The sequence below is a fragment of the Protobothrops mucrosquamatus genome, unplaced genomic scaffold (assembly GCF_001527695.2).
Source record: "Protobothrops mucrosquamatus isolate PMUCROS unplaced genomic scaffold, P.Mucros_1.0 scaffold1433, whole genome shotgun sequence".
Classification (NCBI taxonomy): Eukaryota; Metazoa; Chordata; class Lepidosauria; order Squamata; family Viperidae; genus Protobothrops; species Protobothrops mucrosquamatus.
This window is the reverse complement of record NW_015387617.1, coordinates 15,893-29,498: the sequence shown is the minus strand read 5'-3', so window position 1 is coordinate 29,498 and position 13,606 is coordinate 15,893. Positions and strand designations below refer to the sequence as shown.

At 45.8% G+C, this 13,606-nt stretch overlaps 1 protein-coding gene across 1 annotated transcript in view; it reads right to left on the bottom strand.

Moving 5' to 3' along the window:
- The window catches only part of POU2F2 (POU class 2 homeobox 2), a 29,689-nt gene that overhangs the window by 13,700 nt on the left and 2,383 nt on the right, over positions 1–13,606 (bottom strand). The window contains exons 2-6 of the mRNA XM_029285229.1: positions 6,817–6,882; positions 5,311–5,345; positions 5,151–5,207; positions 1,511–1,636; positions 185–206 (exon numbers count right to left, since the gene is read on the bottom strand). Coding sequence (XP_029141062.1) covers positions 185–206; positions 1,511–1,636; positions 5,151–5,207; positions 5,311–5,345; positions 6,817–6,882 — 306 coding nt within the window. The remainder of the gene's footprint in view (positions 1–184; positions 207–1,510; positions 1,637–5,150; positions 5,208–5,310; positions 5,346–6,816; positions 6,883–13,606) is intronic.

Genomic DNA, 13,606 nt, shown 5'->3' with positions numbered 1-13,606 from the left:
GAAGGAAGGAAGGAAGGAGCAAGTTAGTCAACTACATTCCCTGCTCTCAGCAAAGAGCCAGAAACCTTCTCAGATAGACAGCCAGGCAGTTCTGCTTTGGACAGAGACGAAGCTCACGCACAACACGGGGAGAAGAGGGGGGTGTTGCTCATTGTCACGCGTGGAGGTTGACGGAAAGGTGTACCTGTTGGATTCCCCCTTGTCCGCTGGAAAAGGCACAGGAGGGATGGGGAGGGTTGCTAATAAGAGGGAAGCATCGGCCGAGTTTCACTAGGCAGGGTGGAATTGTATCTCCTTCTCCAGCAGCCTCGGGGTCAGAGGCTGAGTTAGCTCCATCTGCTTCCCCAGCCTCCATCCATCCCACGAGAGCACGACTGAAGAGAACGGGGAGGGCTCCAAAACTATCCATTTCTTTCCCTTCCTTGTGTAGGTCAGACAACCTCTCCCAGTGCGATACAGACCAGGTCTTTGGGGATTACAAGCGGTCCGTGACTTACAGCCATTTGTCAGAATGCAGCATTGCAGGCTACTTCTGCTGACTGCCGGCTGCCTGCAGTTCGATTCTCACCAGCTCAAGGTGGACTCAGCCTTCCATCCTTCCGAGGTGGGCAAAATGAGGACCCAGATTGTTGGGGGGCAACAGGCTGACTCTGTAAACCGCTTAGAGAGGGCTGTAGAGCACTGTGAAGCGGTATATAAGTCTAAGGGCTATTGCTCTTTGTTTAGTGACCAGTTACAACGGCACTGAAAAAGGTGATTCAGATGACCATTTTTCACACTTATGACCGTTGCAGCATCCCCACAGTCTCGTGGTCCAAAAATTCAGACACTTGGCAACTGGCTCGTATTTTTGGCAGTTGCAGTGTCCCGGGATCATGTGATCCCCTTTTGTGACCTTCTGACAAGAAAAGTCAACGGCGGAGCACAATTCAACTAACATCCGTTTTACTAACTTACCAACTTGCAGCGATCCACTTAACCGCTATGGCAAGAAAAATGGGGCAAAATAGGACAAAACTCCCTTAACAAATGTCTCACTTAATAACAGAACAATTGCAGGAACAACTGTGGCTGTAAGTCGAGGATATTGTACTTGTATAAACATCTATTTAAGTATTTGTTTTCGTAGATTTTCACGGGTACAGGTATGCAGGTCTTGGCGTATTCGGGTCTTTTCCCGTGTAAGATTGAGAGTATCTTGGCGACGTTTCGACGAGGTTACTTCTATTTAAGTAATGTGTACTGTATTACTTCTATTTAAGTAATGTCTACTGTATTACTTCTATTTAAGTAATGTCTACTGTAGATAACCATAAACTATTGAAGTATACTCAGCATGGACATTCTCCTTTTAGGAGAAAGGGCTGGTTGCACGTATGGTATGATCTAACCCTACAGTGAATGTTTGAACTTGCCAGCGTGGATTGCAACCTCCACTTTCCTCAACCTTGGATACTCGGGGTAGAAATAATTCGAGAGGCTTCAGCATTGTTCTGCCTGCTGCACTTACCCCAGCAAGTTGGCTGCCTGCTAACATGAGCTGAGCCTGGGGTAGGTGTGGCTGCTGAGCTTGAGGGGCTGGGGCGGGGGCTGACGCTGGAGCCGGAGGCATTTCTGCAGAGTCTTCAGCTTTGATCTGGAAGGGAATAATAATAATCTTGAGTCGAACGATCCCATTAATTATTAATTAATTAACTATTATTCTTTATCTGAATTGTTGAGCTCCCACCACCAGACTGCGAATCTAACTGCAGACTACCCATACAGAGTAATAGTTCGTAGGCCACTTTGCGTGCAATTGTAAAATATCTGGAGCACCACTTGAACACCCTCGGCATTGACGCAATTCACCGTCGGTCAATTGCAAAAGGCAGCTGACCTCCTGCCGCGATGACTTTAAAACACCATCAACCATCCACATCTGCCTATCCCATGTCCTTGGGAAGGACTTGGTAGGTAGATAAAAATGCCAAATCCAGTCTAAACATCTGGCTGACCGCGGGACCAACCATAATATAGACAGTCCTCAGCTTACAACAGTTACAATGGCACTGGAAAAAGTGACACGACCGTTTTCACACTTACGACCGTTGCAGCCTCCGCCACGGTCATGGGATTAAAATTCAGATGCCTGGCAACTGACTCCTATTTATGACGGTCACCGTGTCCCGAGGTCACGTCCTCACATTTTAGGACCTTGTGACAAGCACAGTCAATGGGGAAGCCAGATTCACTTAACAACTGTGTTGCTAACTTAACAACTGCAGTGATTCACTTAAGAACTATGGCAAGAAAGGTCAAAAAATGGGGTAAAAATTGCTTCACAAATGTTGCACTTAGAAACATAAATTTGAGGTTCAGCTGTGGTTGTAAAGCCAAGGACTACCTATAAAGGCAATTTTGCTTTCCAACTCCACATAAACATACATCTTTCTGACCCTACTGTTTTCTTCCTGGGCCCAAACTCCGTTATTAGAAGGACAGATGGCTCTTTTTTTGTATTTTGTTTTAAAAAAACCTAATCTGAAGTGAATAGTTATGTCTCAGTCTAGAACCCAGGCTCAAGAAAGGAAATGGGGTAGCTGTCAGAAGGATCTTGCACTGGATCAGGGATAGGCAGCCTTGGCTCTTTTATGACTCGTGGACTTCAACTCCCAGAATTCCTGAGCCAGCCATGCTGAGGGGAAAGAGAGGTTTCCATGTTGAGCCATGCTGGCTCAGGAATTCTGGGAGTTGAAGTCCACCAGAGGACTTAGCGTGACATGACGTTACCCGGTCGGATCATGAGACATCTGCAAACAAACCACCAAGCTCAGAGAGCACCAAGGACCCCACAGTCCTCCTCCCCTTTTCCTCCACCACTCTGCAAACCCCACTCCATCATCATCATCATCATCATCATCATCATCATCATTATTATTATTATTATTATTATTATTTCAGACATGTGTGCTGAAGGTATATCAGAGTCTAGTATAGGGGTAGGCAACCGTGGCCCCTTCATGACTCGTGGACTTCAACTCCCAGAATTCCTGAGCCTGCATGGCTCAGCTTGGAAACCTCTCCCTTTCTCCTCAGCATGGCTGGCTCAGGAATTCTGGGAGTTGAAGTCCACGAGTCATAAAAGAGCCAAGGTTGCCTACCCCGATCTAGGTCTGTCTGTCTGTCTGTCTGTCTGTCTGTCTGTCTGTCTGTCTGTCTGTCTGTCTGTCTGTCTGTCTGTCTGTCTGTCTGTCTATCTATCATCTAGGTCAGGGATAGGCAACCTTGGCTCTTTTATGACTCGTGGACTTCAACTCCCAGAATTCCTGAGCCAGCATGGCTCAGCTTGGAAACCTCTTCCTTTCCCATCAGCGTGGCTGGCTCAGGAATTCTGGGAGTTGAAGTCCACGAGTCATAAAAGAGCCAAGGTTGCCTACCTCTGCACTGGATGGATTCAGCCCTCTGTCCCAGCAGGGCGAAAAAAGAGGGCGATTCAGCGGAGACTCTGAATTTCAGCCCAAATCCTGTGCCCTTCAACTTGAGGAATTCCAAGCAAGGGGATCCAAACCCTCCAACTTAAATCTCTGCAACCCTGCGGAAATTTAGTAGGGGGTTCTTTGTAGGGAGGAGAAACAACGCAGTACACTACATTCACATCCCGCCCACTGACCAGTGCAAGATGATTTATCGTTACTTGGCTTCCTGTTTTGCTGCCAGGGTTGGGGCGCTGGGAATTCCCCCCCTTAAACCAAACCTTGATTCACAGGTTCCTATCAAGCTGATAACAAAAGCGCAGCGCGCTTCCCATTGGGGTCTTTTCTTTGTAAGCGTGATTTTTGACCTACAATGTCCAGCTCTGGCCCTTGTTGGGAGGGGGAGTTTCAGGATTTCCAGGGGAGCAGCCTGAAGGGCCAGACCAGAATTATTGACAATATTGCAGAAAATGCAACTTTTAAAATTACGTTAAGAGCTGAGCTGTTGAAGTTACCTAATTCTATGTCACAAAAAAAGAGAGAAAAAAAAAGGGAACAGATTGTGGTTTGGACAATATGCAAATTTTTTCTGTGCAATCAGTTAATCAAAATGCAAGTGATTAATCCAGTTAAACACACACACACAAACACACACACACACAGAGAGAGAGAAAGAGAGATTATAGTTTTGTCATAGCATCATTCAAGCAAGCTTCAAAGGTTTTTGTCTCATTTCAAAGCTTAACAGACCCTAGACAGGCAATTTAAAAACTGGGGTGCTGAATTATGGGCTACGACCTCCCTTTTCATCATACCTCCAAGACTTTAAAAGATTATGTATATAATAATTGACAAATATGATGTTTGCTCATAAAGATTTTCTTTCATAAACATTTAGTGCACAGTTACAGTTTTAAAGCATTAGCCTAGACCGGGGTAAGCAACCTTGGCTCTTTTATGACTCGTGGACTTCAACTCCCAGAATTCCTGAGCCAGCCATGCTGAGGAGAAAGGGAGAGGTTTCCAGGCTGAGCCATGCTGGCTCAGGAATTCTGGGAGTTGAAGTCCACGAGTCATAAAAGAGCCAAGGTTGCCTACCCCTGGCCTAGACCAGTGCTTCTCAACCATGGCAACTTGAAGATGGGTGCACCCCAACTCCCAGAATTCCCCAGAACAAAAGGTGACCACTCCTATTATCTCGTCCCCAAGAATCCACCATTTTCCTTGGTCCTGGACTGAAGTTAAAGCCCACCTCAACACAGCTTCTGACCCCAAGTCAGTCCAAGCCAGTCTGAATGCCAGATGCCTTTAGAGCAATGTTTCTCAGCCTTGGCCACCTTAAGTGATGTGGACTTCAACTCCCAGAATTCCCCAGCCATAAATGCTGGTGAGGAATTCTGGGAGTTGGAGTCCACCCGTGTGAAAGTACTCAAGGTTGAGAAGCATTGGGAATTCTGAGAAGAAATGACATCACCTAGTGCAGGGGTAGGCAACCTGGGCTCTTTTATGACTCGTGGACTTCAACTCCCAGAATTCCTGAGCCAGCATGGCTCAGCTTGGAAACCTCTCCCTTTTCCCTCAGCACAGCTGGCTCAGGAATTCTGGGAGTTGAAGTCCACGAGTCATAAAAGAGCCAAGGTTGCCTATCCCTGACCTAGTGGATTTGCAGGTAGGCAGAGAAAAGGTGGGACTTACCTTGGTGCCCGTGATGGTTGGGGATGGGGAGAACGGGGAAGATTTGCTCTGCTGAGTCTAGAAGGAAGAACACGATGCAACATCAGCACGGACAATCTGTGGCCCACCTCAAGATAGAAATACTTCCTTAATCCCACGGCTTCTGCCCAAAGATTCTCACCTGATGGTTTGTGTCAGGTCCATTTCTTTCTGTATCTAGAAGCAAAAAAGTTAAATTCATCACACGGGGTCCATACTAAAATAGGGACCCTCAAGAATCCCCAGCCTGATCTGAACAATCCACCCGTCTCCCAATAAGAGATCCTCAGAAGCTGATCCATTTGTTTTTTTTCTCACATCTCTTTATAGATCGTGCGCCTCCCTCTGCTGCTTACAGTGATTGGGAGAATTCCATTTTTGGTGAAGATGTGTCTACAATATTGCAGTGTTATATCAATATGTGAAATTGGGACTGCCCAAGGGAGCAGAACTGCCTTATTTACTTCAATCAGAATAGAGCTGGAAGGGATCTTGGAGGTCTTCTAGTCCAACTCCCTGCTCAGGCAGGAAACCCTATACCATTTCAGACAAGTGGCCGTCCAGTCTCTTCTTAAAAACCTCCAGTGATGGAGCATTCACAAAGTCAGAAGGCAAGCTGTTCCACTGGTTAATTGTCCTCATTTTTAGGAAGTTTCTCCTTAATTGCAGGTTGCTTCTCTCCTTGATTAGTTTCCATCCATCGTTTCTTGTCCTGCCTTCAGGTGCTTTGGAAAATAGTTTGACCCCCCTCTTCTTTGTGGCAGCCCCTCATTTTATTATTTTTATTTTATTTTATTTATTTGGTGATGGTGGCCCAGAGGTAGATTTTTCATCACAGCTTCAATGGCTGAAGGGGCACCCAAACCAATGAATAACAATTAGCTGGTTGGCTTGTTTTTAACCATTTAAGTATTGGTGGCTTTATAGGCATGTGCTCTCCATGCTCCCCTGTCAAGAATAGCTTCTTTCAATTGTTGGAGGTTCAACTTCGGACCAGTTTTGATGTTATCAAGCCAGCGTGTTCTTTGCTTGCCCTTTCTTCGGAATAACAATATTTTATACTAAACATTGCCTGTTGCTTCTACTTGGTCCATTCTCCTTTGCTTAGTTCCTTATCCTTCCCAGAACAGTAACTTTTAATAGTTTTTTTCCCCCCACTGCTTTGGTTTTCAGTGCACCGAAGAGTCCTTCTCCCATTCTTCATCGTTTTCTCTTGTTTCCCTTCGCCCACTGCGTCGGATACGAATCCTGATTCATGGCCAAACCTGGCTAATGCAATATAGTAGCACTGAGTTGTCTCAGGAGTATATTAACACTATTTATTAGGCCTGATGGCTCCTTTATATCTTGAAGATGACTGGGGAAAAATTATGTATATATATATAAAAAAGCCAATTTCTTGGTTCAAGACTGATTTTTCTATTAAGGCTCTCCCACGGAAGAAGGGAGGGTGATCCTGCAGGAATCTTCTTTATTTATTCGTTCACTTGCATGCTGTATTTTTAATACCTTCTTAAATTTAAAAGGAGAAAGGAAATGAATGAGCTTCAAAGAGGCCACCGCCGCAGCGAATGCAGGGAGAGGTCCGTTCTCATTTCAACCAGACTCTGCAAGATACATTCTTAGCCTTCCCATCAAACCAACTTACCTGTGTGGTCTTCTTGCAGCTCCAGACGCATCTTTTCCAGTTCCAAGGGCTTAGACATTCTTACTTCTGTGAGAAAAAATGGGACAAAAAATGGAAAGGACAACGCAGATGAGTGTTGAACCAGACCAGCGGTAGGCAACCTGGGCTCTTTTATGACTTGTGGACTTCAACTCCCAGAATTCCTGAGCCAGCATGGGGGAACTATGGCCCTTTCATGACTTGGGGACTTCAACTCCCAGAATTCCTGAGACAACATGGGGGAACTATAGCCTCTTCATGACTTGTGGACTTCAATTCCCAGAATTCCTGAGCCAGCATGGGGGAACTATGGCCCCCTCATGACTCGTGGACTTCAACTCCCAGAATTCCTGAGCCAGCATGGCTCAGCATGGCAACCTCTCCCTTTCCCCTCAGCGTGGCTGGCTCAGGAATTCTGGGAATTGAAGTCCATGAGTCATAAAAGAGCCAGGGTTGGCTACCCCTGCCCTATACCGTTCCAGACAAGTGGCTGTCCAGTCTCTTCTTAAAAGCCTCCAGTGATGGAGCACCCACAACTTTTGGAGGCAAGTTGTCCCACTGAGGAGAAATTTCCTGACAGAACAATTAAGCAGTGGGACAACTTGCCTCCAAAAGAAAGAAAGAAAGAAAGATTAACAAATTCTTCACAAAGTTACAGGTACCCTAAGTGATCTGCAATAATTTAGATAATTGCTGCATGACAGCAAAAATCTGTGGTGGGCTTCCATATTTCTGTTGAGCCCTTGCAAAATATACCTTCATTTCAGTTTGTTCCTTTTTCCTATTTATTCATCCATGCATTCATTTGCCCAAATGTTTTAGAACATTTAATCTTTTAAATATCTGTTGCAACGGGCTCAGCAAAAACATTTGGATTTAGGTGAGGGTCTCTAATGGGGATAAGAGAAGGGCTCTCCTTTGTTCCAAATAGGAATACACGGTGTAGCCTAGATCTCTCAGGGATTTTTTTCCAGCTGCTTTGCTGAATTACAGTTTTCATTAAAAGAAAACCAAGATTAAACCATTTTATTTCTCGGAGGAGATTTAGAAAAAAAAATATGCAGGCAATAATCTTCCTACTTTTTTTTTTTTAATATAGCTACCCATCTCACACCGGTGACTCTAGGCAGCTTACAAAGATTAAAACACTGGAGAACTCACGAACAATAGTTTGGGAAGTTTCAAAGTTATGGGATGTTAGAATAATTTGACAATCTATGAGGCATTTATTTTCAGATTTTATACGGTTTGGATTCTGCGGCGTCACATTAAAATGCACAGATGGGAGAACCTGACAATGGAAGGCTTTTTATTTCATTTCTTTCTTTTTAAAAGCATCAGTGTTGGCTTCTTTCCATGTCTCAGTTTTCCATTTGTTGGTTTGGTGCGAACGAAGGAGAAATTTCCTAATGGTGAGAGCAATAGACCAATGGACTAGCTCAGGGATAGGCAACCTTGGCTCTTTTATGACTGGTGGACTTCAACTCCCAGAATTCCTGAGCCAGCATGGCTCAGCATGGAAACCTCTCCCTTTCCCCTCAGCATGGCTGGCTCAGGAATTGGGAGGAGAGTACCCCAAACATGGGGGCCAGCACTGGAAGGCTTGTTGTCTGGTTCACACCCCACAGATTTTGTAAAGAAGGGGAAGCCCTCAAACAGGCCCTCTCCATATATCAGGACTAAGTGGGCACCTTCTATTCTAGAAAGCACTGCCTGCTATCTTCCTAGGACAACTTCTGTTTTCAGGAACCTGTGGTTGTGCGATAAGGGTCACAACCACTGACTTTAACAGAGGATTAAGACAGCCCCGGAGAAGGCAAGTTATGTCACTGCCTTTGTCAAATGGCACTAAAATTATTGATGGAGAGGAAACACAAGGATGAGGCTATTGCGTCAAGTCTTACTTTTTTTTACTTACTTAAGGTTTTACTTTTACTTTTACTTAAGTCTTACTCAAGGTTTTTCCTTGAGATATCTGGTTACTTAATCCAGAGAACTTTGGCCCCGATATATCTTTGCTCTTTCTAGAGCAGGGGTCTCCAAACTCGGCAACTGTAAGACTTGCGGACTTCAACTCTCAGAAGCTGGCTGAGGAATTCTGAGAGTTGAAGTCCACAAGTCTTACAGTCGCCAAGCTTGGAGATCCTTGTTCTAAAACATCTTCTCCCATTATACCCTATGTTGAGAAAACTAACCTGACAGGTTGCTTCCATGGTTGAGAACCAGGTTTATTCCCCTTCTCAGGCAGGGAACTTGTACCAAATAAGCCTCTTTTTACACGAAGTCTGCTCATCTCAGTGGGTAGAGATAAAAGCCCCTATCGTGGACTTTAGTGATTCCCCTTTCAAGGAATTATGCTAGCCGGTTGTTGATATTATTCCTACTGCCGGTCCTTTCACCAGATAAAGTAAGACGATGGTCTCTGGCAGCAGATGCCGGAGGTGGCCAACTCTGCTTATCCAGCAGCTTGGATTTCTTGGCCGTTCTTCTCTTTTAGATATTAATACACTGCGTGCGAAATAACCCGCTGTAGCCTAATCTCAGCTATGCATTGTAATAGAGTAGAACCAGGATTGGAAAAGGACACCATTCTACCAGTAGAATCCACCAAGATCCATTAGAGGCAAAAGAATCTACAGGTTAGTATTGTGACATCATCATCAGCCAAGATAATTCACTCTTTCCATTTCCATAATTCACTCTTTCCATTCCATAACCACTTTTTTAAACCTAGCACTATGGAGAAGGGAGGGAGGGGAGGGAAGGAGCGAGGGAAGGGAAGGAGCGAGGGAGGAAGGAAGGAGGAAGCGAGGGAAGGAAGGATAGTGAGGGAGGGAGGAAGGGAGGGAAGAAGGATAGTTAGGGAGGAACGGAGGAAGGGAAGGAGAGAGGGAGTGAGGAAGGACGAAGGAAAGGAAGGAGGGAGGGAAGTGAGGAAGGGAGGGAGGGAGGAGGAAGCGAGGGAAGGAAGGATAGTGAGGGAAGAAGGTGAGGGAGGGAAGAAGGATAGTGAGGGAGGAAGGGAAGGAGAGAGGGAGTGAGGAAGGAAGGGTAAGGAGGGAGGAAGGGAAGGAGCGAGGGAGGAAGGAAGGAGGAAGCGAGGGAAGGAAGGATAGTGAGGGACGAAGGGAAGGAGGGAGGGAGGTAAGAAGGATAGTGAGGGAGGAACGGAGGAAGGGAAGGAGAGGGAGTGAGGAAGGAAGAAGGGAAGAAGGGAGGGAGGGAGGAAGGAAGGAAAGAAGGAAGAAAGGAAGGAAAGAAGGAAGGAAGGAAGGAAGGAAGGAAGGAAGGAAGGAAGGAAGGAAGGAAGGAAGGAAGGAAGGATCACTTGTTCAGTGTGATAAATGCTTCTCTGTGTTTTCCCCTTCATTCAACGCCAGTCAGAATCCCACTTGGTCCATAAGCAAACACTGACAGCTATCACTTTTTTAAAAAATTGGACATCAGAGCAGGAGCTCAACCAGTGTCACCGCTGATTTTACCTTCATATAATGAGAAGGATAAGTCCAACCGATTTAGCCAAACATGCACCTATTAAAAACACAGCAGGAAAGAAAGAACCAATCCCTTTCAGCCTCTCCCATTACATTTCTCCCATCTACTTTGTACCAAAAAGCCATCTTTAGGAGACCATGCCATTCCTACTCTCCAACCTGCTCCCCCCGCCTTCTACCGGTACTAGTTTTCAGGTTGTACCATGCCAAAAAAAAAAAAAAAAAAAGCAAAATATTTCCATAACTTGCAGCTAAAGGTTGAGCTTTGTGACGAAAAGGTTGTTAGATAAAGCTATTCTTATCCGGAGCCCACTCTGCCCTGAGTACAGGTAGTCCTCGCCTTACAACAGTTCTTTTAGTGACTGCTCAAATTACAGCGGCGCCGGAAAAAGTCATTTATGACCATTTTTCACGCTTACGGTTGTCACAGCGTCCCCGTGGTCACGTGATCGAAATTCAGGGGCTTGGCAACCGACTCATACTTATGACAGTCACAGTGTCCCAGGGTCATGTGATCCTCTTTTGTAACTTTCTGACAAAGCTACAATCACTTAACAACCTCCTTACTAACTTAACAGCTGCACTGATTCACTTAACAACTGTGGCCAGAAAGGTCGTAAAACGGGGCAAAGCTCACTGAACAACGGTCTTGCTTAACAGTGGACATTTTGGGCACTCTCGTGGCCGTTAAGTTGAGGACTACCTGTATTCTAAGATATTCAGATTTGTTCCTTTTCCAGTCTGGTTTTCCATTTCACTTCTCTTCGGAAAGCTAGCAGCTGATGTCTGGGACCTTTCTGCTCTTCTCCCTATCAGAATCCTACCTTGATTCCCCAGGTCGCCCCATTTTTTAATGTAATTTCGGCCAATCTGGCACCGTAGTTCCCAAAGCTTTTTTGATATCTATCTTTTTTTGTGCAAAGTTGATGGCCACTCTGACGAAATTAGAGTTGGCTGTTCGGAGAAATGAATCCCCCTAGTCCAGACATGTCAAACACAAGGCCCGGGGGGCCGGATGCGGCCCGCGAAGTGGTTTCATGTGGCCCGCGAAGCCATCCTGGAAACAGTGAGGGAACGGCCCCCGCTGCCTTGACCCTGGCCCAGGCCGGCCGGGAGCCAATGTACAATTTTGTGGTGGCCATCTATGCTGAACTGTATTCAGTCTTAGCTCCACAAGGCCGTCTAGAAACAGCGAGGAACCAGCCCCTGCCATGTCGGCCCTGCCCCCTGGGTGCATGCTGGGGAGGCGTCACCCTTTGTGAGGAATGAAGAAATGGACCATGCCTTGGCGCTTGCCCCGGTCCCACCCCCTTCTGCCAGAGACCCTCAAATCTGCCCCACTCCTGCCCAGGCCCCCACAGGCACCCTTGATGCGAACGATGTAGAGCTGGCCACGCCCACCCAGTAGGCCACACCTACTCCATCCACGCCCACCCAGTAGGCCGCACCCACCCTGGCCACCCACCCACCTGCACCCGCAATGCTGATGCGGCCCTCAATGAAATTGAGTTTGACACCCCTGCCCTAGTAAATGAACTTCAGCAACACAAGGAATTATGTTTGCTATCTTTTTAACTGACACCAGTAGAGAGGTAGCAAACAGAGAGTATTTTTCCTGCTATACTGAAGGTAAAAGTTCATACCCCCGTTTTTTTCTCTCAAGCCCACACAAAAGACACAGTGTACGTAACGCTGGGCAAATGGCATTCTCATATATCCACCACAATCTGCACAGCTGGCATTTATTGCTGCAAGCGTTTGGTAATACGGGAGCGATCATAGGTACGATAACAGCTGGCGGAAAAAAAAAACCACCCCAGAAATGTCAATCTATAATCTGTGATCAAAGATAATAGAGAGGCTTTATGCACACAAGAATCAAATTGGATTTTGAGACTGAATAAAAGCTGAACGGGAGGTTTTTTATGAGAGAGATGAAAATACCGCTTAGGTGTGAATATTGTTTAATGCGCAGTCAAAATAGAATGGAGCCTGTTTTCAAGTTAAATTCCTCTTTTCATCGGCAGTGCCCTCGACTATTAATTTTTTCAGAGCTGAAAGAAATCCAAGCGTGACTCTCAGGATCGTTTGGGACAAAAGCGCCCAGCAGTGGATTTTCTTAAGCAAATTTTCATCTGGAACCGTGTGTTTGTTCATTTGTCTCTAACAAGATTTCTGAAACATGCCGCTATTCAACAGGCGGAAGCTTTTCTTGACACGCAGAAAACTAATGGAGAACTAATTCTTGATTCTTGATTGGAGAACACCGATAGCAGTGTCCCAATATCTCAGGGGCTGCCCCAAAGAAGAGGGGGTCAACCTGTTCTCCAAAGAACCTGAAGGCAGGACAAGAAGCAATAGGTGGAAACTAAGCAAGGAGAGAAGCAACCTAGAACTAAGGAGGAATTTCCTGACAGTGAGAACAATTAATTAATGGAACAACCTGCCTCTAGAAGTGCTCCAACAATGGAGGTTTTTTAAAGAAGAGATTGGACAAAGATTTGCCTGAAATGGTATAGGGCAGTGATGGCGAACCTTTTAGAGACCGAGTGCCCAAACTGTAACCCAAAACCCACTTATGTATCGTCGGGTGCCGGGTGGGCGTGGCCCATTGGGTGGGTGTGGCCCATTGGGTGGGCGTGGCTGCGATGGTAACGGCAGACTGGGTGGGACTAAAAAGTTCAATCAATTCCAACTTGGCGAGATTTTTTTTTCCTGCGAGTTGAAATTAATTGATTGAACCTTTTTTTTTTGCACACGGCGGCGGAGGCCTAAAGTGAAAAGGTTTTATAAAACCCAGCTGAAGGCCTAGGACTGGGGTGATGGCACGCATGCCACAGAGAGGGCTCTGTGTGCCACCTGTGGCACGCGTGCCACAGGTTCGCCACCACGGGTATAGGGTCTCCTGCTTGAGTAGAGGGGTGGGCTAGAAGACCTCCAAGGTCCCTTCCAACTCTGTTATTCTTTTATTCTGCTACAGCTGCTACCTTCTCTTTGAGCAGGACCTAACAGTGCAGATTCTTTATTCGTGTCAAAAGCACCTTCAAACGATGTTATTCTGTTAAGTATAGCTCAGTATTAGAATGCTGCATTTAGGATGCGTCTGAATCTTTTGTTCATTTTTCACTAGAGTCTGCAATACAGCACTATTAAAAGTCAATGTACTAAATTTAAAAAAACAGAAATGCAGCAAAAGTTAACGCGGGCTGTATGTTTTCCCCTTGCATTCTGGAATTCCCATAGTAGTTCAACCTCGGTCTTTCTGGATTAAAAAAAAA